General features: G+C 41.6%; 2 protein-coding genes across 12 annotated transcripts in view; both read left to right on the forward strand.

The window, feature by feature from the left end:
* The first annotated feature begins 1,550 nt into the window (after positions 1 to 1,550).
* Positions 1,551 to 22,877, forward strand: phf20b (PHD finger protein 20, b). Of its 3 annotated transcripts, none has more exons than XM_024375595.2 (19): positions 1,551 to 1,706; positions 10,433 to 10,537; positions 10,651 to 10,822; positions 13,339 to 13,423; positions 13,529 to 13,602; positions 13,689 to 14,103; positions 14,381 to 14,464; positions 14,553 to 14,675; positions 14,996 to 15,055; positions 15,152 to 15,400; positions 18,112 to 18,249; positions 18,367 to 18,450; positions 18,685 to 18,831; positions 19,079 to 19,248; positions 19,383 to 19,482; positions 19,581 to 19,776; positions 19,912 to 20,374; positions 20,548 to 20,740; positions 20,916 to 22,877. In XM_024375595.2, the coding sequence occupies exons 2-19, from the start codon at positions 10,452 to 10,454 to the stop codon at positions 21,053 to 21,055; spliced, it is 2,979 nt and encodes a 992-aa protein (XP_024231363.1). In that variant the 5' UTR covers positions 1,551 to 1,706; positions 10,433 to 10,451; the 3' UTR covers positions 21,056 to 22,877. The 3 variants fall into 3 exon arrangements, with proteins under 3 accessions (XP_024231363.1, XP_024231364.1, XP_024231365.1); XM_024375596.2 differs by having other exon boundaries at positions 20,551 to 20,740; XM_024375597.2 differs by having other exon boundaries at positions 14,381 to 14,458.
* Positions 22,878 to 24,067: 1,190 nt separating this feature from the next.
* Positions 24,068 to 25,792, forward strand: part of LOC112216022 (protein NDRG3) — a 64,070-nt gene continuing 62,345 nt past the window's right edge. For 3 of the 9 annotated variants that reach the window (XM_024375599.2, XM_024375600.2, XM_024375604.2), the window contains exon 1: positions 24,069 to 24,217. The gene's annotated coding sequence lies outside the window, so the exon portion shown is untranslated. Of the gene's footprint in view, positions 24,218 to 25,792 lie in introns of all 9 variants that reach the window. The other 6 variants (XM_024375598.2, XM_024375605.2, XM_024375602.2 and 3 more) reach the window with 6 other exon arrangements.

A 25,792-nucleotide genomic window follows, 5' to 3' on the forward strand; every position in this document is an offset into this window, starting at 1 on the left:
CATGGGACCAACACTTTACATGTTGCCTTTATATTTTTGTTCAGTGTAGCTTCACACTGTTGGTGGTAGGTGCACTTGATTCAGCAGCCCGAACGCCGGGAAGGCAAAGTGTTCCCATTTTTAACCATTTCATGTGTCTGAAGGTAGAACTCTGCCTACCCAGCAGGCCCAGTGAGCAAATCAAGTGCACCTAAAGGCCTACCGCTGGCCAATCCGATAGCTCAGATCACTGTTGTCCGCAGTTTCCTTGAGCCATACACTGTAAAAATAAGTTTTGAAAGCATGGCAAAGTTAATACTGTGAGATTTCAAAACTTTTAAAACCATGAGGAGATAAAGACTCAACAAATACAATAATGAGCTGCTGTTTTTATGAGTAAGTTTAAGTTGTTATTCAGTACTGTCAACACATTTACGCCATCACCAGCACTGCAGCTGCAATGAATGAGTATAGCAAAGTATTACACTAAGCTTGCGTTGTTATTATTAGTGGCTTGTGTCTTTTTTAATATCAAGGAATATTTAACCTTCTCCTGTCATAGGAGTAACATGAATTGGTGCGTGAGGCAGAAATAATGCAGTGCGACTTGAGATTCACCATTAGCTGCAAGACTGTGTCCCCTTTCCCGTGGAGGCAGGGAGAGTGGAGAGGCAGCCTCACTGCTGCTCCCTCATTCCCCTCAGACTGACCATGAGATGCAGGCCATCAGTCCAGTAAAAAGTAATACACAAATGATCTATTACCAGTGTGATCGTAATACCAAATGTTTTAACATATCATTTCAAAATGGTCTGAGAAGAACAACATTGGCAGGGCAATTCAAGCATAGCCAATATGCAGTGATAATGTATTGGGCCTAAAGCCTACTGCACAAACCTCATTGCTATAGGGAACTGTATTTCATTGTTCATGTTGCATAGGCTTACGTTTTTTAAGTCATGTTTAAAAAAAATCTGAGCGGTAGAGCTCGGTTTGCATTTTGACTCACAGTGATCTCAGAAAAAGGCTCAGAAAAGGTTGGTGACCAGAGCCGCCAGATCCCTCACTTAGTCAAGTGTTTCCTTTATTTTGGCAGTTACCTGTACATGTACAATGTAAAACACAAGTCACTCAAATTATGACTACTGAATTTCAATGAAAGAGGACATAAAAAACATTATAGTTCAAGTGTAGGATTAAGGTAAACATTTTTCTTAAGGTCTTGATAGGTTCATCATACCATCTACCAAAGCCTGTACAGTAGTACAGTGGGATATTTTAGCACAAAGGGGAATTAAAATGAAACAGAATAGAAAAGTAAACTAAATAAATGTATGAATCATCACTGTGTAGCCTATATTTTATTTCTCTCTCTCTCTCTCTCTCTCTCTCTCTCTCTCTCTCTCTCTCTCCTCTGAGACAAAAATAATGAGAGCAAGCAATGTGAACCCCCTTAAAAAAACAACTTAATTCTCTACAAAAAAGTTACATTTCATAATAGAAAGAAATCGAACATTCTAGATCCACTTCTTGTTCTTGAGCTAGGAGGCAGAAGAGGGGAATAGCAGTTGCGCACGCGCAGAGGTTCGCCACTTAGTAACGGAGGCAGCGCTGTCGGAGTGTGGAAGAGAAACAAACTGCGTTGGCCGAGAAGCACGTTGCTCCAAGGAAGGACTTGCAAGTGAAGTAGGCTTCATCCACGAGAAAAAAACAACTAGGAGCTCGAGGTACGCGTCTAGTTTCTTTGTAATGTCAATATGTATCATGTCTTACACAATGTATAGTTTAAATGTTAAACTACAATGACATGTGTTTTGGTGGCATACATGCTTCTTCTGTGGATATTAAACTTGTCCGCACGCGTGCGGAATGTTCTGTTTCATGATGGAGTATTGTTAGCTAATGTAACGTTTGCTAGTTACAGCAAACTTATTTGTTTACGTTAAAGTTGATAAACTCAAGTGAAGCATCGAATTGCATTGATTATTTTTGTTTTCGGCATTTTGCAACTCTTCTTCAGATATGGAGTTTTCTATGTGTTCTCGAGCCGTGGTTAATTGCTTACTCTGCAACTAGACAGTACAGCAGAAGCAGGTCTACAAGGCCCGGGCAAAGTAAATAGCTAATTGACAGCGGCTGCGTCCTATGAAATGTCTGTCTTCGGATCTGTCATCAGCTTCTACCCAATGAGCTTATTCGACATCGGCGGCAGCTGCATTAGCAAAACGCGGACTAGCTTTTTGTTTTTACATAATTATATGGTTTTCACTGTTTAACATCATAATTACGTTATGAGGTTAACGTTAGTGAAGAAAGCGTTATTTGTAAAGGAATTAGTTGTGCGGCAGTTCTGTCGACGTTGCACGCACGTTTCATCCGCGAGCTTGTTGAGTCAGATAATTATATAATCTGATCTGTCGCTGTTTTTGATAACTCAGATTTATTAAACAATGCTATTTAACGTCATCTTAAATGCACCGTATAATTGCATTTTTTTATTCTCATCAAATCAGTTTTGTTAGAGCTTCTGAGAATGTAAACAACATTGGAACTCATTGTGCGCCATTTGCGTTACTTTTGTCAGGCTTGTTCTATCACTCAATGCTGCGCATGTCATAACAAACTACAGAGGCCTATCATGGCCAGTTTTGGTGTGATTTGCTGCTTTATAAATACTAGCAGAATGTTGTTACTTTCTATTCCTCAAAATTAATTTTATTCCAGTCGTGTCAATGCTTAAAATGGCTAAGCATCATTCATGTACAAATCAGTGTCAGAATCAGCTATACGTATTGGTCTCCAACTGAAGGTGTCAGTTGCACTGAAAAAAGGAAATCCAACAGTCAGTAGACCCACTGTGGGTATTATGAAAGCATTGTTTATGCTAAAATTAAACCAAGTAGCTTTTGCTTTTCATTATAGATATTATATTGGATTGTTTAAACTTACCCTGCTCACAGAGAGGAGGATTTTTGTTTGTTGGTTGAAGCCAATCAACGGGCATTCTCCACAATTTATGGCCTGATTGCACAACCATCTTCCTCTTGCTGAAATAAGGTCTAGTCAGCATCTTTGGGAAAATATATTTGATGACTTCGAAATGAAAATGATTTTGATTTGGTGCAGCAGTTGAATGGGTGTATTCAGTCTGAAATGAAGAGTAACAGATAAGTGCTGTTTTAGTTCTCTGCCGACAGTATCATCTGAGCCCAGACAGACATTCCCAGACTCAATTGAGTCAGTAAGGCTGCATTTATACAGGCAGCCCCATTTTGACCAATCACATCCGATCGTTTTCAGAGCTGATCTGATTGGTCCAAAGACCAATTAGTGAAAAAAGATCAGAATTGGGCTGCCTGACATGCGCAGCCAAATGCATGCTTAGTTCTACTTGTAACACCTTGATCACACCGACAGCGTAATTGTGTTTTGGTACATTCATTTCCAATGGAACGCTGCGTTTGCCTTGCTGCATTGCAGAGGCAGATTCAGTGCGTTCTGTGTGGTGCATACCTTGGATTTATCGAATATATGCGTAGACGGCTTGACAGAAATGGTAGTAAGAGGTGATTGTTGAACTTTTGTTTTACACATCCAGATGATGCTGTGTACCATTTTTGCGCAATGACGCTGTAGGTGTGATCAAGGCGTAAGCAGTGTCAATTTACACTTTAGCTAATAGCATGGGAGTACTGTGTTATTTTGGAGGAATAGCTGTGATCAGCACTTTTACCTGATGTGTTGTGCTGTTAAATTCTAGAAGAAAGTTGCTGTTGGGGTAGTAGTTAGGAATATGCATCTTTACCTTTCAAGATGCATATCTAGAGACATGGGCTCCAGTACCATACAATAACGATAAGTTTTAGTTTGAAATGATTCAGTAGGATTTGACGCGCTAGGGCTGGGCAGTATACTGTATCTACCGGTATTGATGCACAGACCGGTTTAGGTTTTTACTTCACCTTCTATAACAGTATTTGAGTGTTTGGTTTGTTAAATGTGATTCGGCGTGTGTAACATCCATTTTTATAGTTTACTTTGCTACTTTGAGTCATTTCTCACTGCTCGCTTTCCACGCAGACCTAGCCCCGCCCCCTGTCACTCAAGGAGTGCATTTGTTCCTCGACCACGAAACACTTGCGTTCAGTCTGTATGGTCAATGCAGCACATGCAACAATGTTGATAACAATGCTATTTTCCCTTAGCTTCTTAACTTCTTGACGCTACCTATCCCGTTAGCGGGATAATTCTCATCAACCACCGCTGAATTGCAGAGCGCCACATTCAAATAATATTACTAAAAATATTCATGAAATCACAACTGCAATATAGCAAAACACAGCTTAGCATTTTGTTAATCCACCTGTCGTGTCAGATTTTGAAAATATGCTTTACAGCGAAAGCAATCCAAGCGTTTAAGTTTATTGATCACTAGACAAAACATTATGAACACCTAGCATCAAAGTAGCTTGGTCGCGAAAAGCAATAAAATGAATCGCTTACCTTTGATCTTCGGATATTTTCACTCACAAGACTCCGTTACACAATACATTTTCCTTTTGTTCCATAAAGATGATTTTATATCCAAAATACCTCCGTTTGTTTGGCGCGTTATGTTCAGAAATCCACAGGCTCGAGTGGTCACGACAACGCCGACAAATTCCAAATAGTATCCATAATGTCCACAGAAACATGTCAAACATTTGTTTATAATCAATCCTCAGGATGTTTTTAAAACATATAATCGATAATATATCAAACGGCACTGTCTTTTTCAGTAGGAGAGGGAGAGACGATGGCTGCCCAAGCTCTGTTGCGCAAGCAAAACTCATGCGAACACCTGACGCGATGTTATCTTTCTCGCTCATTTTTCAAAATAAAAGCCTGAAACTGTCTAAAGACTGACACCTTGAGGAAGCGATAGGAAAAGGAATCTGGTTGATATCCCTTTAAATGGAGCGAAGGCAGGCTATGGAACATGGAGCTTTCAAAATAGAAGCCACTTCCTGGTTTGATTTTCCTCAGGTTTTGCCTGCAATATCAGTTCTGTTATACTCACAGACAATGTTTTGGAAACTTTGGAGTGTTTTCTATCCCAATCTGTCAATTATATACATATTCTAGCATATGGGCCTGCAAAATAGTTGGGCTTAAATCGTGTTAGCTGCTAATTGCTAGTTAGTTAGCTGGCTGGCTAGCTAGCTAATAAATGTACTGAGTCAGAGCAAAGGTAACTAGCTAAGCAACCAGATAATACCAGTGATGGTGTTAACCTAAATCAGCATGTTTGTGCAACCGCATCTTCTAAATCAAAGAGGAATATGCAAAGCATGAGTATGTTAGCTACTTCATGAAGTAGCTAAGGGAACATTCAATGTAGCCAAAGATTATAGGAAACACTTATCAACACTTTGGTTCCTACCCTGCCACAATAACTCCTCTCTGGCATTTTAATTTGTTGTCAAGTCAAACACAGTGCCCATTTAGAATAATCATTCTATTTCCATGATTCCAACAGTTCACCAAGGTGTTTTGCTCTAAATCTCAAGTCAAATCAAAATGGCAACATTTGGTAAAAAACAAAGCCTAGATTGTTTGCCCATATCGTGCAGCCCTACGTGGCAGTGTGGAAACGATCTCAAAAGAGTGCAGTAAATGTAGAAATTGAAAATACTGAATTATTTGTACTTTAATTGAACAGTAGCCTGTTTTTTGTCTCCCCACTTTGGTTCTGAAATCACCATCACCCACTAATGAACTAATCAGATTAAGTGTTTGCGCTAGTAATGTATCAATATTTATTGTTTACAAATTAGCTATGACATGGGCAGTGAATATGTAGCACAATTTTGGATTTCGTCCGTATCTCAAAATCGAATGTTTGTGACGAGTTGAACGTTTTTACGGAGAGCTTCTCTTCTCCTCTCACTGCGGCCATGTAGTGTGCCTCGCAAAACTGATTGTTCTTTATGGAATTATCAACTTTACACTATGTATATAAAAAAATACTTTATTTAACTTTAAAGAAAAACTATTGCTGATGTTGAACCTGAATAATCAAAATAACATTTATTTTAATCCCTGTTCAGCAGATGGCCTATATCCAAATCAGAATAGTCTCCCGTAGCATATTTTTATTCCAGTGAAACAATTTAACAGCGCATATATATCAACCTAGCAAATTACATAGGCTTTATTAGAGTCACAACCTAGAGTCACCCAAGCCATTTTAGCATTTGAATGCTGAAGGTGTAGCATAGATGTGCAAGATCAGGAACAGGCCGTCTACCTTGCTTTGGTCAGCATGCGAACACTGGGCACTGTTTGACTAGGTTACTGATATTGCCTGTGGTTGTTTGGCAAGCATGCAACATCGCTTGTAAATCAATGACTGTCAATGCAGTTACATCAGGCCATGCTCCAGGATGACATGCCTGAGGGGCATTTTAAATCCATGGGGGTGGCGCAACTAGTATTGCTTTAGAGCCTTAACAATATAAGGTATATTGTCCTACTGCTGTTCAAATGTACAAAAACGTACAGTGCATTCGGAAAGTATTCAGACCCCTTCTCTTTTTCCACATTTTGTTATGTTATGGCCTTAAACATTAATTTAATCAATTTTAGATTTTCTCATCAATCTACACACAGAACCCCATAATGATGAAGCGAAAACAGGTTTTTATACATTTTAGCAAATACCTTATTTACATAAGTATTCAGGCCCTTTGCTATGAGACTCAAAATTGAGCTTGGTGCATCCTGTTTCCATTGATCATCTTGAGCAGTCTCTACAACTGGATTGGTGTCCACCTGTGGTAAATTCAATTGATTGGACATTTTTTGGAAAGGCACACTCCTGTCTATGTAAGGTCCCACAGTTGACAGTGCATGTTGGAGCAAAAACCAAGCCATGAGGTCGAAGGAATTGTCCATAGAGCGCTGAGACAGGATTGTGTCATGGCACAGATCTGGGGAAGGGTACCAAAATATTTCTGAAGCATTGAAAGTTTGGAACCACCAAGACTCTTCCTAGAGCTGGCCACCCGGCCAAACTGAGCAATTGGGGGAAAGGGCCTTGGTCAGGGAGGTGACCAAGAACTCGATGGTCACTGGCAGAGCTCCAGAGTTCTTCTGTGGAGATGGGAAAACCTTCCAGAAGGACAACCGTCTCTGCAGCACTCCACCAATCAGGCCTTTCTGGTAGTGGCCAGGCATAAGATACTCATTAAAAGGCACATGACAGCCTGCCTGGAGTTTGCCAAAAGGCACCTGAAGGACTCTGACCATGAGACACGATTCTCTGATTTGATGATGCCAAGATTGAACTCTTTGGTCTGAATGCCAAGCGTCACATCTGGAGGAAATCTGGCACCATCCCTACGGTGAAGCATGGTGTTGGCAGCATCAGGATCGAGTGGAAAGATGAACAGCACGAAGTACAGAGAGATCCTTGATAAAAACCTAATCCAGAGCGCTCAGGACCTCAGACTGGAGCGACGGTTCAACTTACACCAGGAGGTTCAACTTACAACAGGACAACGACCCTAAGCACACAACCAAGACAATGCAAGTCTCAATGTCCTTGAGTGGCCCAGCCAGAGCCCGGACTTGAACCCAATCAAACATCTCTGGAGGGACCAGAAATAGCTGTGCAGCAATGCTTCCCATCCAACCTGACAGAACTTGAGAGGATCTGTGGAGAAGAATGGGAGACACTCCCCAAATACAGGTGTGCCAAGCTTATTGTGTCATACCCAAGAAGACTGGCAGCGATTCCAGCCTAAGGTCCTAAAACAAAGTACTGAGTAAAGGGTCTGAATACTTATGTAAATGTAATATTTTTTTATTTGTATTAATCTGCAAAAAGTTCTAAACCAGTTTTTGCATTGTTATTGTGTGTAGATTAATGAGTGGGGGGGAAAAAACATCAATTTCAGAATAATGCTGTAACGTGAAAAAGTGAAGGTGTCTGAATACTTTCCGAATGCACTGTACACAACTCATTTTGCACATGAAAGCACTTGATGGGAAGGTCACGTGTCCTACAAGCGTAATAGTCAGACTCTGAAGCTCCTGTTGACAAGTCCTCATTCTATATTTTATTCAGGTTATCTACTTCAACTATTTATACTTTCTAGTTTAAAAGTCGGTGGAAATATCTGGGGTCAAGAAACAAATGGGTTCGCCTACCAAAATGGCAACATCAACGCTATAAGTTACTACTGATGCTAGCTTTAGCAATGCCATTTCGCTAGCTTTAGCTGAACAACACGACCGGATGGAGGCGGTGGTTCAATGTGCGGTTGGTGCAGCAATTCAAGGAGTAAGGGAACGAGTTGCTACCTTGCAAGATAAGTTGGACACCCACATGAGATCAGGTGGATTGCATTCAGACTGAGGCAAGGGGTCTAAAAAGGGATGTGAACCTCTGCACTTTGGAAGTTGAGAAGATGTGGTTCAAAATGGCGTTGTTTGAGGATCAACACAGATCCAACGTGAGGGTCTCTGGGATTGCTACAAACCGGGAGGGAGGTGATGCAATAAATCCTTCCCAAATGGATTCCGTCACTTGGTACTATTCCGATTCAAATGGAACGGGTTTACAACCAAAATGTAAAGGACAACCCCCAGACCCATGGTCTTCAATGTTTTCAGATACCAAGACCGCAACAATATTCTACAAGGACCCTGTGAAGCAAGAATGAATGCGCCCATCCAAGATGCCTGGAGAACCATACCTTGTTATGCGGACTACAGTGCCTTCACAAATCAGCGAAGAAAAGCATTTGCAGATGTCCAGAGGGAATTGTACTTGTAGGGCATACCCTCAATTCTGATCTATCCTGCAACTTACTTTCAATGTTGATCAGCTCTCCTTCTGGTCTACAGGCTCCCCCACAAAGCGTGCTTTCCTTTACGGAAGTTGAGGAAGGGCCTAGACAGCAGTGTGCAACTGGGTGCTAAAGATGCAGCTAACCGGCTAGCTAACGTTTAATTGACTACTCGACTCCTATCCATCTTTGTTTTTGAACTTCAGGAACTTCTCCTAGTACCGGGACTGAATAAAATCTATTCCAATCACGGTATCCAAACAAAACAACTAAAAAGTAGAAAAAAAATAAGAGGATATAGTCAAGAGAAATTACACTTGAAGGTGTGAAGCCAAACTGGAAAACAAAAGTGGTTTAGGGAAATGGACACATTAAGTGATTAAAGTTAATCACCCCCAAAAGCTAGCAACATCAATCTCTACTAATCACGTTAACTTCAACATACCTCCATTTAAATATCGGTGAAACTTTATTTTTTTATTTCACCTTTATTTAACCAGGTAGGCAAGTTGAACAAGTTCTCATTTACAATTGCGACCTGGCCAAGATAAAGCAAAGCAGTTCGACACACGACGACACAGAGTTACACATGCAGTAAAACAAACAGTCAATAATACAGTATAAACAAGTCTATATACGATGTGAGCAAATGAGGTGCGACAAGGGAGGTAAAGGCAAAAAAAAATGGCCCTGGTGGCAAAGTAAATACAATATAACAAGTAAAACACTGGAATGGTAGATTTGCAATGGAAGAATGTGCAAAGTAGAAATAAAAATAATGGGGTGCAAAGGAGCTAAATAAATAAATGAAATACAGTAGGGAAAGAGGTAGTTGTTTGGGCTAAATTATAGGAGGGCTATGTACAGGTGCAGTAATCTGTGAGCTGCTATGACAGTTGGTGCTTAAAGCTAGTGAGGGAGATAAGTGTTTCCAGTTTCAGAGATTTTTTGTAGTTCGTTCCAGTCATTGGCAGCAGAGAACTGGAAGGAGAGGCGGCCAAAGAAAGAATTGGTTTTGGGGGTGACTAGAGAGATACCTGCTAGAGCGTGTGCTACAGGTGGGAGATGCTATGGTGACCAGCGAGCTGAGATAAGGGGGGACTTTACCTAGCAGGGTCTTGTAGATGACATGGAGCCAGTACTACTTTACTACTTTAGGTAGTCAGAAGATTGCTGCAAATTCATGGGTTCAAATAGTGAAAACATTACCATATTTTTTTTTATAATACGGTACTAAATAATTACATCAAATAATGAGTCCAAATAAAGTCAACATGTTGAACCAGCCTCCAGCTCCGCTAGCCAGCTAATGTTAATCCTGGGGTGCTGGATGGCAGTACATGCAGAACTGATTTCAACCATTAGTCAGACACCTGTTGATTTCTGAATTGGCCCTAGTGACTTTGATGATCAATAGACATATAGTTTTCAGTTGAGTGATGTCAGCAAATGGTGCTTCAAAGATGGGATGTCTTCATAACTCCAGACTGTTTTTGTTTTCCCGTTGAAATTATACAATGTGATGTGTGGCAATGCACTTCCTGCAGTTATGGCCAGTTCATGTGGAGATTTGACATAATGCTAGTCTCTTGTTTGGATGTTCTTCTGCTGTTCTACAGGTAGGCCTTGAATGTGCCCATGATGACCAAGACTCCTCCCGACAGAAGAGGGATCACCTTTGAGGTGGGAGCACAGCTGGAGGCTCGCGACAACCTGAAGAACTGGTCAGTGTCAATTCCATCTGATTACTGTCTGGCCAGGTTTCTAATGTTCATGTCCTATTGTTCTTGTCTACCATTATCAGTCTCATTGAACATCCTAACTCTCTACTGCTCAGGTACCAGGCCAGCATAGAGAAGATAGACTATGAGGACGAGAAGGTTCTGATCCACTACCGTCAGTGGAGCCACCGCTATGACGAGTGGTTTGACTGGACCAGCCCATACCTGAGGCCCCTGGACAGGATCCAGTTGAGGAAAGAGGGTCTGCAGGACAAACGGCCCAGCTCGGTGAGGGAGACTAGTACTCTGACATAATGTTGTTATCCAAGTAGTCCCGTACCCCTTCAAACATTCATCCTCCAGCTGTGTACCCCTTCTAGCACCTGTTTTTTTGCCATCATTGTAAGCCTGCCACACACACTATACAATACATTTATTAAACATACGAATAAGTGAGTTTGTCACAACCCGGCTTGTGGGAAGTGACAAAGAGCTCTTACAGGACCAGGGCACAAATAATAATCAATAATTTTGCTCACTCTCACATAGGTATGTGGTTGCAACAAAAAAAGGCAGCGTTCGAAATTCAAAAATATGTTGTAGAAATATGTAACTTTCATACATTAAGTGCAATACACCAAATGAAAAACTTTAACTTCTTGCGTCGAGCAATCCCGTATCCGGGAGCGTAATCATAGCCTCAAGCTCATTAACATAACGCACGGTTAACTATTCATGAAAATCGCAAATGAAATGAAAGAAATATTCACTCACAAGCTTAGCCTTTTGTTAACAACACTGTCATCTCAGATTTTCAAAATATGCGTTTCAACCATAGCTACACAAGCATTTGTGTAAGAGTATTGATAGCCAGCATAGCATTAAGCCTAGCATTCAGCAGGCAACATTTTCACAAAAACAAGAAAAGCATTCAAATAAAAATCATTTACCTTTGAAGAACTTCAGATGTTTTCAATGAGGAGACTCTCAGTTAGATAGCAAATGTTCAATTTTTCCCAAAATATTATGTGTAGGAGAAATCGCTCCGTTTTGTTCATCACGTTTGGCTAAGAAAAAAAATGGAAAATTCAGTCATTACAACGCCTAACTTTTTTCCAAATTAACTCCATAATATCGACAAACATGGCAAACGTTGTTTAGAATCAATCCTCAAGGTGTTTTTCACATATCTATTCGATGATAAATCATTCGTGGCAGTTGGGTTTCTCCTCGGAAGCAAATGGAAAAATACACGCAGCTGGAGATAACGCAATAATTGCGACAGAGGACACCAAGCGAGCACCTGGTAGATGTAGTGTAAATTGGTCAATCTTCCAATGATATGCCTACAAATACGTCACAATGCTGCAGACACCTTGGGGAAACGACAAAGTGTAAGCTCATTCCTGGCTCATTCACAGCCATATAAGGAGACATTGGAACACAGCGCCTTCAAAATCTGGGGCACTTCCTGTTTGAAATTTCATCTTGGTTTCGCCTGTAGCATCAGTTCTGTGGCACTCACAGACAATAACTTTGCAGTTTTGGAAACGTCAGAGTGTTTTCTTTCTAAAGCTGTCAATTATATGCATAGTCGAGCATCTTTTCGTGACAAAATATCTTGTTTAAAACGGGAACTTTTTTTATCCCAAAATTAAAAGAGCGCCCCCTATATCCAAGAAGTTAATTTACCCATTGTGTTCGATTTCAAAAAGGCTTTACAGCGAAAGCACAACATATGATTGTTAGGTCAGAGCCTAGTCACAAAAACACACACAGCCATTTTCCAGCCAAAGAGAGGAAAAATTAATCACTAACCTTTGATCTTCATCAGATGACACTCGTAGGACTTCATGTTACACAATACATGTGTTTCAAGCAGTCAGGCATTCCCTTGGCAGCAAGAGCCTCTCGGTGGATGCTGCAGTGTATCCAAGTGAGGTCGGGAGCAACTGCTTGCACACGCATTACAACTCGATTATGTCTCCCTGTCATGGCTTTTGTGCAATCAGTACAGATACCAACACATCTTGACCACAAGTCCATTTTATGTCATAAAGCTGTCCAGTACTTTAAAAATATCCATTCATGTTGTCCTGGTTTGCAGAAGAGGATGTCTTCCTTAATTGACCCCCCCATAAACTTAACGTACATATACCAGGAGCTGTGTCAGGCCCGCCACGTCTGTCTCATCCAGCTGTAACATATCATTTACTGGCTTGTATGTGAAGCAGTAATTGTTTCAAAACATCTACTGCCATGTCACTGATGTGTTGTGAAACAGTGTTTGATGAGGGCATAGTCTGTATAGTTTTTGGGCCTCTTCCTGGCAGCAGGAAGAATGAAGTCCTCCATAATAATGGTATGGGGCTTGCCTGTCCTAGCCACTCGGTAGCTCACATTATAAGACGCTTCCAGCCCCTTCTTATTAATGGTATATGTTGCTTTTGTCTTACTACTCGAGAGTCGTCTTAAAATCTCGCTCAAACTCCCGTGGCTTATTTTTCAAATTGTCATGTTTAGTTTCTAATTGTCTGCGCAAGTGTGAAGGTTTCCCATGAGAGAGTAACAGTTATGGGATTTTTTAAGTTTTTTCTTACACACATGTAGATTAAATCACAAAAATTTAATTACTTTTATATTTGGTGTACCCCCGACGGCATTGTACGTACCCCATTTTGGGAATACCTGCCCTAGACGATATCCGACGTTAACGCAGAAAGCCTAAGATTAAACTGATTAGACAACGACCACAGAGTCTGGTTGAACTTCAGATTAGTGTTTAACCTCTCTTTCCCTTCCAGGTGTTTCGGGTGAATGAGAAAGTCTTGGCCTGTTGGGTAGACTGCCACTACTATCCTGCTAAGGTTCTGGAAGTCAAAAGAGATGGTGGGTCCTACACTTCCACTGGACAGAATGAAATGTTTAATCAGAAATGCATTGCATTCTAGTTACATTGGACAAATATTCTGACCACGTTTGTTCTCTCTTCAGCTTCCTACACTGTGAAGTTTTTCGATGGAGTTGTCAAGACTCTTAAGCCAAACAAAGTAAAGCCATATAAAGAGGTGAGAGCTCCATGTGATTGTTAGTTCATGGTGTGAGAGGATGGTTGATGGGGTTACCTTACAGTTTTATATCTCAATGTGAATAGAATGGGAAAGCCAGGGAGAGGGACAGAACTCAACGTGAGCAGAGCAGTGGGAAAGAGGAGAACAGGAAAGCCCTGAGCGATGAATCCAAAAGCGGCTCTTCAGACCTGGATGGAGAGAGCAACGGAGAGGAAAAGGAGAGAAGAGAAGACAGAGAGGAAAAAACGCTGAATGGCAACTTTGAGACCTGTGGACAGAAAGGGAGCCTAAACGGAGAAAAGGGGGCAGGAGGAGGGAAGAGAGAAGAGCCACAAACCAAAGAAGATGGGCAGGTTGTCCAAACTAAATCGGAAGATGTGAATGTAGAAGGGGAGCGAGTGATGCGCAGTACCAAACAACAGGGGGAGAAGAAAGAAGAGTGCGCATCGGGACAGAGTCCCCAACTGCCCAGGGGGAACCGGTACCGACCCTCTGAAGGTATGTAAGTTACTGTAAGGCTTTGACAGTGAAACAATGGAAAACTCTTTTAAACATTTCAGAATCATTAGATTGAAATTGAAAGTGTCCCATGGTTGTGCTCAAGTCCTAACGGGGAAGGAAAGATGATAGCTTGGCTTATGGCTTCGCTTTTGTGAAGAACCAGAAAGTTAAATTGAATCGTTAGAGCGTATTAGGACCGGTTCAGTATCTTGTTGCTTGATGGTTAAGTGAATGAAGTCTGTCTCACTGACCTTTCGGTTCTTGTTGTTTACAGAAAGTCAACGTGAATTGAGGAAGAGGAGGGTGTCTCTTGTACAGATGCCACCACCAAAGAGGAGAAGGCCAGACACAAGTAAGGGTCTGCATCTAATCTATGACTTGTTGCGTGTTACTGACATTCAAAGCCCTGTGTCCTTTGTTTATAACTCCTGCCCTTCCCTCTCCAGACAGAAACAGCCAGTCTCAGCAAGCAGGATCAGATTCCGTCCCAGTGTCCCCAGCATTAACTCCAGACCAGACAAACCCCCAGACACCCACAGACGCTGGTATCGAAGCCCCATCAGATATAGGTAAATAAGATGGAGATGAATATGCTCATGAATAAGACAATCAGCAGGTGTTTAGGAGACTTCTTGAGCTGTCCTAACAACTTCTGCCTAATTTGAATACGGGTAGGAGTGCTGCTATAGGATACATTTAGCTTTTCAGATAATAATGAGTAACAGAACTTGGACAAGGGGGACCTGATCCTAGATCAGCACTCGGACTGAGTAGCTTTATGAATACAGGCCCAGCTCTTACATTGAGATATGAGATTAAACTTATTTCGGGATCTGTCAACTCCGTGCCGAAAAAAGCTACAGTTGATCTATTGTGTGTTTCTTTACAGAATCAATACTGAAACGCCAAGTCCATCTGCCTACCACCCACAAGTACAGCAGAGAGCCATGTGAGTACAGCCTCATTCTCACACACACACACACACACACACACACACACACAACTTCCATTAAATGACATGTTGTTCCTTGTATCTCTACCTTAGTGTATCGAGTCATCAAAAACCAGCCGCCCCCAATCCTCTCCATTGAACTGGACCACAACCCCTTCAAGTGCAAGGCCCCTGGCTGTCTGAAGTCCTTCCGGAAGGCCTCTCTCCTGCACTACCACGTCAAGTACTACCATGCAGACAGCGAACACGCCTCTGAGGGCAGCATGCAAACCCGGGCCTCAGAGAAGCAGGTTGGCTCTCAGGAGACACCCAGGAGGAGACGCACCATGTCAGGTTCTATACGTGAGTAGTAGCACTCCGCCCCATGGATCAACAAACCTGAGCTCAATCATACTACAGTTACAGTTGAAGTTGGAAATTTACATAAACTTAGGTTGGGGTCCTTAACTCGCTTTTTCAACCACTCCACAAATTTCTTGTTAATCTTGTGATTCTCAAACCTGGGTCCGGGAGCGTAATCATCGCCTGACACTAATTAGCATAACGCAACGGACATAAATCTTCCTAGAAAATATTCCTATTCATGAAAAATCACAAGTGAAATTTATTGGAACACCGATTAATCACCCTGTCATCTCAGATTTTCAAAATATGCTTTACAGCCAAAGCTAGACAAGCATTTGTGTAAGTTTATCGATAGCATTATGCCCTGCTAGCAGCAGGCAACCTTGTCACAAATCAGAAAAGCAATCAAATTAAATCGTTACCTTTGAACTTCGGATGTTTTCACTCACGAGACTCCCAGGTAGATAGCCAAAGTTCATTTTTTCCCAAAATATTATTTTTGTAGGCGAAATAGCTCATATCAACCGGGACAATTGGTTTCTCAGTGGAAGCGATTGGAATAATGGCTACCTCTGTACTTTATGCGAGATTTTCTCCGGGAGCATCATGTGACCACTTGCACAATGTAGCCCCCTACGGGTATTCTTCAACATAAATGCGTAAAACTACGTCACAATGCTGTAGACACCTTGGGGAATACGTAGAAAGCGTAAGCTGGTTCATAGCACATTCACAGCTCATTGGCACGCATCGCTTTCAAAATATGGGGCACTTCCGGATTGGATTTTTCTCAGGCTTTCGCCTGCAACATCAGTTCTGTTATACTCACACAGAATATCTTTACAGTTTTGGAAACGTTAGTGTTTTCTATCCTAAGCTGTCAATTATATGCATATTCTAGCTTCTTGTCCTGACAAAATATCCCGTTTAAAACAGGAACGTTTTTTTTCCAAAAATGGAAATACTGCCCCTAGAGTCGCAACAGGTTAAAAATCAAATCAAATCAAATTTTATTTGTCACATACACCTGGTTAGCAGATGTTAATGCGAGTGTAGCGAAATGCTTGGCTGGTTAACAAACTATAGTTTTGGCAAGTCTGTTAGGACATCTACTTTGCGCATGACAAGTAATTTTTCCAACAATTGTTTGCAGACAGATTATTTAATTTATAATTCACTGTATCACAATTCCAGTGGGCCTGCAATTTACATACACTAAATTGACTGTGCCTTTAAACAGCTTGGACAATCCCAGAAAATGATGTCATGGCTTTAGAAGCTTCTGATAAGCTAATTGACATCATTTGAGTCAATTGGAGGTGTACCTGTGGATCTATTTCAAGGCCTACCTTCAAACTCCATGCCTCTTTGCTTGACATCATGGAAAAATCGAAAGAAATCAGCCAATACCTCAGAAAAAAAATTGTAGACCTCCAAGTCTGGTTCATCATTGGGAGCAATTTCCAAGCGCCATGTTCATCTGTACAAACAATAGTACGCAAGTATAAACACCATGGGACCACACAGCCATCATACTGCTCAGGAAGGAGATGCATTCTGTCTCCTAGAGATGAATGTACTTTGGTGTGAAAAATGCAAATCAATCCCAGAACAACAGCAAAGGACCTTGTAAAGATGCTGGAGGAAACGGGTACAAAAGTATCTATATCCACAGTAAAACGAGTCCTATATCGACATCACCTGAAAGGCCGCTCAGCAAGGAAGAAGTCACTGCTCCAAAACTGCCATAAAAAGCCAGACTACAGTTTGCAACTGCAAATGAGGACAAAGATTGTACTTTTTTGGAGAAACTGGTCTGATGAAACAAAAATAGAACTGTTTGGCCATAATGACCATCGTTATGTTTGGAGGGAAAAGGGGGAGGCTTGCAAGCCGAAGAACACCATCACATCTGTGAAGCACGGGGTGGCAGCATCATGTTGTGGGGGTGCTTTGCTGCAGGAGGGACTGGTGTACTTTACAAAATAGATGGCATCATGAGGGAGGAAAATGATGTGGATATATTGAAGCAACATCTCAAGACATCAGTCAGGAAGTTAAAGCTTAGTCGCAAATGGGTCTTCCAAATGGACAATGACCCCAAGCGTACTTCCAAAGTTGTGGCAAAATGGCTTAAGGACAACAAAGTCAAGGTATTGGAGTGGCCATCACAAAGCCCTGACCTCAATCCTATAGAAAATTTGTGGGCAGAACTGAAAAAGTGTGTGTGAGCAAGGAGGCCTACAAACCTGACTCCGTTACACCAGCTCTGTCAGGTGGAATGGGCCAAAATTCACCCAATTTATTGTGGGAAGCTTGTGGAAGGCTACCTGAAATGTTTGACCCAAGTTCAACAATTTAAAGCCAATGCTACCAAATACAAATTGAGTGTATGTAAACTTCTGACCTGCTGGGAATGTGATGAAAGAAATAAAAGCTGAAATAAAGCATTCTCTCTACTGTTATTCTGACATTTCACATTCTTAAAATAAAGTGGTGATTCTAACGGACCTAAGGCAGGGAATTTTTACTAGGATTAAATGTCAGGAATTGTGAACAACGGAGTTTAATGTATTTGGCTAAGGTGTATGTAATCTTCCGACTTCAACTGTACGTTAACTGACCCAGTTGCTTTTGTGCTGTATGTCCATCCATGAACAATAGATGCATCACATTTGATCTCTGTGCATTGCTCCACTGTACCACAGACTCTCCCCTGGGTGACAGGCAGGCTGCTAATGGGATGAACCGTCATCGTCGGAGATCACCGAGTGAGAAACGGAAGGAGAACCAGCAAACCAACAGCAGACCCCATGAAGAAAGAGAATGGAGCGCCAGTGAAATGGGTGAGAGACATTTTTATCTGCAATTTTACCATCGTTCTTGACTGAGAATATCAACTTGGGTGTTGAACTACTTTTTATATCCCTGCTTTGCTTACTCAGTTCTTTTGTTTACTTCAGGGGAAAAGATTAGAGGGAAGACTGAAAGAGACTTCCTTCTCAATAAACAGAAGAAAAGGAAGAAGACGGGGAGGTCCAAGTCAGGTAAAATGTTGTTGACAGAATGAGTGTGTCTGGAGCCTTTATCAGTTGACAGTACTTCTTTAGTGGAATCTGATTTGCCTAAATCTATCTGCCTTTAGAAAGCTGGCCACATTCTAACAAAATATATATTTGGTTTGTAATTCTCAGTTAATGTTCCAGATGATTCAGTATTCCACATGAGCTTTGAATGTACTGACCCAGTCTCAAACCTGCATGTGCTTTCCCCCCTGACAGAGAATACGAATGGTGAGGAGAACATGGGCATCTCCTTATTTAACTCTACTCAGTCCAATCTGGTATCCAAATTCTCCCTCTTGCACAAACACAAGTTATCTTACGACTCAAGTCCAGAACACATCACAGATCAGGTGCAAGAAGACGGTGGGTACCAAGACCTTACATCTTCTTTATACTCCTCACTCTGTCCTTTTTGCTTTATTCAGGTTAGCTATTATTCACAATCCTCCTTCCATTCCACTCAGGCTTGAAGTGGTATCATCATGTTTTAGGGCCCTAGTGTTGTCCTGATTGTCAAACTACAAATGCTTGGCATATTTGTTTTTCGGTCCATTCAAAATCAGACAATTATGTCAACTAAACATGGTTTTGCTTTCGATCCTCTGAATAGATGAAAGTGATTGGTCCACAGTCAGCGCTGAGTGGAGTGATGAGTACATGGAGGCGGAGCTGGATGTGACCACTCCCGTGTCGGAACAGAATGTATCCATGGTGACCAAGGGCTCTGACACAGTGCGCTGTGTCTGTGAGGTGGAGGAGGAGAATGATTTCATGATTCAGGTGAAGCTCACCGAGACTCACGTTAGTCACAGAAGAACCTTTAACACAACACTGTTTTGTTGCTTTTTGTTTTAAATGTGTTTTTTCCATTGCATAATCATATGTGAAGTGACAATGTCCTGTCCCTTTCCTAGTGTGATGAATGTCTGTGCTGGCAGCATGGCACCTGCATGGGCCTCTTTGAGCACAATGTGCCTGACACTTATAGCTGCTACATTTGCAGAGACCCACCAGGTAATCACACTGTAAACACCTCAATATAGTATTAGATCGCCAATGGGTTTCCGGTCTTTGACAGTGTACATGAATGTGTATCTTGCCTGTTCTCTCAGCCCAGAGACCGAGCCAGCGTTACTGGTACGACAGGGATTGGCTGAGCAGTGGTCACATGTATGGCCTGTCTTTCCTGGATGAGAACTACTCCCACCAGAACAGGAAGAAGTTAATGGCCACTCACCAGCTCCTGGGTGACGTTCACCATGTCTTTGAGGTGCTCAACGGCCTGCAGCTTAAGATGAGCATCCTCCAGTGAGTACAATGGAAGTTACTGCAAATACTTCCCATATATGTAATGTTTCACCATTTTGGGTGTGATTGGTTCTTGGATGATCCATCTTCAGTGGCTGTGAATTAGCCCTCACCTCGCTCTATCGTCCTCTACAGGACCCAGACACACTCTGACCTGAAGCTGTGGCGCCAGCCCTGGAAGCAGGAGGAGAAGCTTGGTATGAGCTGCAGTATGGCGACCAGCAGGACCCCTTCACCTGCAGCCAACGACCGAGAGGGGGGCGAAGCGCTAAAGGCAATGTCAGTCTCCACCCTCTCTGAGAAGGCCAAAAGGGTTCAGATGAGCCCAACATCCTTCCAGGACTCGAACGCTTCCTACATCAGCAGTGAGCACTGCTACCAGAAACCGCGAGCGTACTACCCAGCGGTGGAGCAGAGGCTGGTGGTGGAGACACGGGGAGGCTCTGAGCTGGAGGACAGTCTGAGGAGCACAGAGAACCTGCTCGAACAGGAGCAACGCTATGGTGGCCCACTGGACCCAGACAGAGCCAAACTGTACCCCAGCTCCCTGCTGCAGGACCGGGCCAAGATTCACCCCATTACCCTACAACCAGACAAGGTCTGTACTCTTTCTCTAAAATGATTGTATGTCAGTAGTGAGATACTTATGGTGAAACAAGTGGTGAAGAGATGCTAGCTGTAAGCTAAAGTAGCTGGATTTATGACAAACCAGTTTCCATTTGACTTAGATGGCATGTTCTGTTCTTTTTCCATGGTCTTGATTTGTATAAGAAGCTGTATGTGGGTAGGGAGAGTGAAGTAGAGGTGAAGACTGAAGAGGCTGAGCCCAGCCCAGACATAAAGCCAGACCCAGAAAAAGACAATGTGCTGCATCAGCAGTGGCAGATCAACCTTTTGGATCACATAGAAGCCATGCAGAACCAAGTCACACACAGGATGGACCTCATTGAGAAAGAGCTCGATGGTGAGACTTACGCCACACAGATTCTTCATTTATAAAGATATTCAAAAAAAATCCTGTCGAAGAAAGATACATTTCTCATGGATGTAAGGTTTATAGAACTCTTATTTCTCGCTCTTTCGGTCTCTCCCCTTTTCTTTTCTTCTACCTCCTTCTCCTTCTGATGATTTATCTGCAGTGTTGGAGAGTTGGCTTGACTACACAGGGGAACTGGAGCCTCCTGACCCGTTGACCCGGCTGCCTCAACTCAAACACCGTATCAGACAGATGCTCACAGACCTGGGCACGGTGCAGCAGATCTCCCTCTGCTCCTCCTAAACATGAGGGCGCCACTGAGCTCAGCACTTCACCACAGACAGCAGGGCGTAAGCAAGCAATGCTACGGTACAAATGTTTTTTTAGTAGGTTACAGGGACAGAACCTGCTACTACTGATCATTCTAGAATCAAGCATCTAAAATGTATGGTATCTTGCAACAATGATACAGGATAAATTGGGACTACTTTTCTGAAATGCAAGAAAAATAAGAACATAACCATGTTCAGTGCTTTTGATTGTAAGTTAACCCCTCCTAATAATGTAGTTCTTGTAAAAAATTATTAATACTTGCTTTGTTTTTGCTAAAATAATCTGTCTGCTTTTTTGATTAAAGTTGATGAATGACTTTGCTAAAAGGTTCAAATAAGGTTGAAATGTAGGCCACTATAGGCTCCATTCTACTGTAATTCTATTAAGATTTGTGTTACCTTACCAATGTTTGTTCAATGTAAGCAAATAGGATTTGATGTAGATATTTTCAAGTTTCAAATGCATATTTTGGATCAGGGTTGCAGTTAAATGCATATTTTTAGCTTAATGATGTGTTTTAAGATCATAAAATAAGTATTGAAAAAGAGCGAAAGTTCCTTTTTAAAGGGAGGGAAACTATTTTCATATTTGCAAATTAAATATTGTCCTGTCTTGAACTAGTCCAGAATGTTCTCGAAGTTAATAAATGTTCCCTTCCTCATAAATATTGATGTAGTACAGTACGAGTTATTCTTTAAAGTACATTGCCAACATTGAGGCTTTTGCAAACAAACTAGATTTTGTGAATTGTAATATTTCTCAGATTTTTAGATATTTAGTTGTGATGTTTGGTTTTTTGTATGTTAGAGAAGTCAATCTTACTGGTTAAGTATCCAGAACTTATTTCATGTTTTTCCATGTGGGCATTGTGCTCTTGTCTTTATATTTATTGTGATTCAGAATTTAATTCATGATTTTGCATTTTTCTTTTCTTTGTCACACAGTAAGTAATGTGTACGGCACAAGGTGCATAGAGTATAGGACTGTCACAGTATATTTAGTACTGCAATACGCAGTACATGGCCTGTACACTAGTGACTGATGGGTAAGCTTTTTTTGTTCACCCGCAATTTCTAATGACTTATCCGCAATTGCTAATAACCCATCTGTAACCACCCGACTGTGGTAAAGAGAGAATCTGAGACCCGCACCCTAACCTGTAAATATAGAAAAATGTGTAGGTCCCTATTTCTCTTGAACAATTACATTTTTGTTAAACATTTCTTGATTTATTTCTTGAACATTTAGGCCTATTGAATGCCTAATGTTTTGTAGATTTATTTTTATTTTTCTCCCCCAAACAGTAGCCTAAATTGGCACCTTGCGCAAACTTACGCACTATTGCTCGATAAAAATAAAATAACCTCTACGTAGCCTATAGATATGAATTATACATGTATGAATTCTTTATCTTTGCATGTGAAATGGGTATTGGACATCTGACTTTATTTTGACCCATTTCAGAATTCTTTGTTGTCCCTTACTGTTTGTTTGAATGGTTCATATTTTATTTCAGCTGTACATTGGCATACAGTGTCAGACTTATCAATGTATGTGGGTTTTTTTGTTTTTTCAAGAGTACTGAGATTTAGCTTTACCCAGAGTCCCAACACTAGAATGGTGCTGTTTTTAAACTAGTAAAGGTGCAGTAACTCCAGTCAACTGTGGTATTTTGGACGCAGCATACTGCAGTTGTACTGCACTGGAACTGCAATCTTTTTATAAGGGTTTGTTTAAGAAATAATTATTTCAGATTTCCATGCAAGAAAATAAACCAGCTTTATCTAAATTACCTGTAATCTGTATGTTGTTACTCTTGAAATGTGGTGAATGACTCAGACTAATACACTATATACAAAAGTATGTGGACACCCTTTCAAATTAGTGGATTTGGCAATTTCAGACACACCCGTTGGTGTATTAAATTGAGAACACAGCCATACAATCTCCATAGACAAACATTGGCAGTAGAATGGCCTTGCTGAAGAGCTTAGTGACTTTCAACGTGACATCGTCATAGGATGCCACCTTTCCAACAAGTGAGTATGTCAAATTTCTGCCCTGCTAGAGCTCTTTGGTTCAATTGTAGCCGCACACAAGCCTAAGATCACCATGTGCAATGCCAAGCATCAGCTGAAGTGGTGTAAAGCTCACCGCCATTGGACTCTGTGTTCTCTGTAATGATGAATCACTCTTCACCATCTGGCAGTCCGACGGATTAATCTGACTTTGGCGGATGCCAGGAGAACGCTACTTGCCCCAATGCATAGTGCCAACTGTAAAGTTTGGTGGATGAATAATAGTCTGGGGCTGTTTTTCATGGTTCGGGCTAGGCCCCTTTGTTTCAGTGAAGGGAAATCTTAATGCTACAGCATACTATGACATTCTAGATGATTCTGTGCTTCCATCTTTGGCAACAGTTTGGCTAAGGCTTTTTCCTGTTTAAGCATTGCAATGCCCCTGTGTACGAAGCAAGGTTTAGACAAATGGTTTGTCGAGTGGAACAACTTGACTGGCCTGCACAGGGCCCTGACCTCAAACCCATCGAACACCTTTTGGGATGAATTGGAATGCCGACTGAGCCAGGTCTAATCACCCAACATCATGAATGCTCTTGTGGCTGAATGGAAGCAAGTCCCCGCAGCAATGTTCCAACATGTAGTGGAAAGCCTTCCCAGACCAGTGGAGGCTGTTAGCGCAGCAAAGGGGGATCAACTCCCTATTAATACCCATAATTTTGGAATGAGCTGTTTGATGGAGCAGGTGTCCACATACTTTTGGTCATGTATATCATGCAAATGATCTTACAATACCCAGAATTAGACTAGGGAAATTAACTAAGTCATACAGGTATTCAATTTAAAAATTTTATTGTACAGGACAGATTTAGACTGCTGAGAGAAGTCATAATATAGCTCCTACCACACTCGTTCTGGTCATGCTCCAGGGGTGGTGAATGAAAAATCATGGGAGCTGCCCCCCCCTCCCTTTCCGCATTGAAAAGGTCCGCCTTGAATGTATGTCAGTTTAGAGTAGTGTTTTCAGTTGGCACATTGGAATCGAGTGATTCAGACCACTACGAGACAGCCAGGCAGACCCTGCTATTTCCACGGTTTTATCAGAAGTCAACGGGTGAGTAACATGGCGCAAAAGGTCAATTATTGGATATAAAGAGCGCGTAGCCACCTAAAAAGGGCTTCCCAGTGTTACATTTGTGTGGCAGTAGCTATAACGTTAGCTAGCTGATTTTGTTAGCCAAAGGTTTGGTGAAGTGCGTTCTCAAGCCAGCTAGCTAGCAGCTACAGTATGTGTTAGCTAGCTGGTTGTTGGTGGCTGGTTAACTATCTGGTTATGAAACCTAACGTTTTTGTCGATCTCATTAATTTACTGTCATTTTCACACATGGTGGTTTAGTTGTCTTGCTACTAACGTCCAGTCGTTACTTAACGGACTATAAATAGCTAACAGTAGAACAGCACAGCAGAGGTTGGTTGGAAGAGCATGTTTTTGGAGCTTTTCTAGCTAGCTATTTGATTTGAGATGCTAGCTAGGCGACAGTACACCCCTGACATTAGCCATTTCCCCTATAACTAGAACTATCTTGGTTGTGTATTTATCTATAGGGTGATAGGTTATTCCTTTTATGACATTCAGAACACCGAGCAAGTCATATGGGGAGGTGGACTATCACTGTGGTTAGTTAGAGCAAGCCCTTTGTAGAAGAACAATGATGCCCTTTAATAAGTAACTGACAAATTAAAGGAAATTATTGAGTAAATGAGGGATACAAAGTATATTGAAAGCAGATGCTTTCATACAGGTGTGGTTCCTGAGTTAATTAAGCAATTAAGATCCCATCACGCTTATGGTCATGTACATAACATTTTATGAAAATGTATGCACTCACTACTGCATTTCGCTCTGGAGAAGAGTCCGCTAAATTATTTAAATGTATAAATATGCCCAGCTGCCATTTTTTTTGGGCTACCATGGCTAGAAGAGAGCTTAGTGACTTTGAAAGAAGGGTCTCAAAAGGGTTTATAGTGTATCATTAACAAATGATGGATTTTCTCGTGGAAGAATGTAATCGCATCTCCAATAGAGTTCCAGACACTTGTACTATTAAGACACTACGTTTGTGTTTCCTTTATTTTGGTATTTACATGTAGCTATGGCATTTGATCCCCCAGTAATGTGTCCCTTGGATTGTGTATCCGTGCTGCTAACCAAGAGAAATGGAGATCAAAAAACACAAACAAATGCCAGCAAAGTCGATGCGATTAGTGACTGTTTAGGAGTCCAGATGGCCTCTGCTACTTACCCTACAGTAACTCTACAAACAATTGCCCTTGATGAGGTGTACAGACACACAGGGACTGTTATTTTTTTGTACTTTTAAAATATACCCTTGTTTGCTTGGGTAATGCTATAGTCTTTGGAACTGTTAATGCTCGTGCAACTCGCCCTGAATGTGGATATAGCGTTCATCTGGCAATCGCTCAGCCCGCTGTTTTAGAGACCACCCGCTGGAGACGTCTGACTGACACACATTGTTTTGTGATTCTACATGTACAATCGGCACTCAGTTCGCAAGTTACGTTCAGAGGTGCTAAGTGCCCTCGGCCAGCAAACGCTATTGGTGTGTCTGGGTTAGAGGTCGACCGATTAATCGGAATGGCCGATTATTCGGGGCCTATTTCAAGTTTT

This window comes from Oncorhynchus tshawytscha, linkage group LG16 (genome assembly GCF_018296145.1).
Source record: "Oncorhynchus tshawytscha isolate Ot180627B linkage group LG16, Otsh_v2.0, whole genome shotgun sequence".
Classification (NCBI taxonomy): domain Eukaryota; kingdom Metazoa; phylum Chordata; class Actinopteri; order Salmoniformes; family Salmonidae; genus Oncorhynchus; species Oncorhynchus tshawytscha.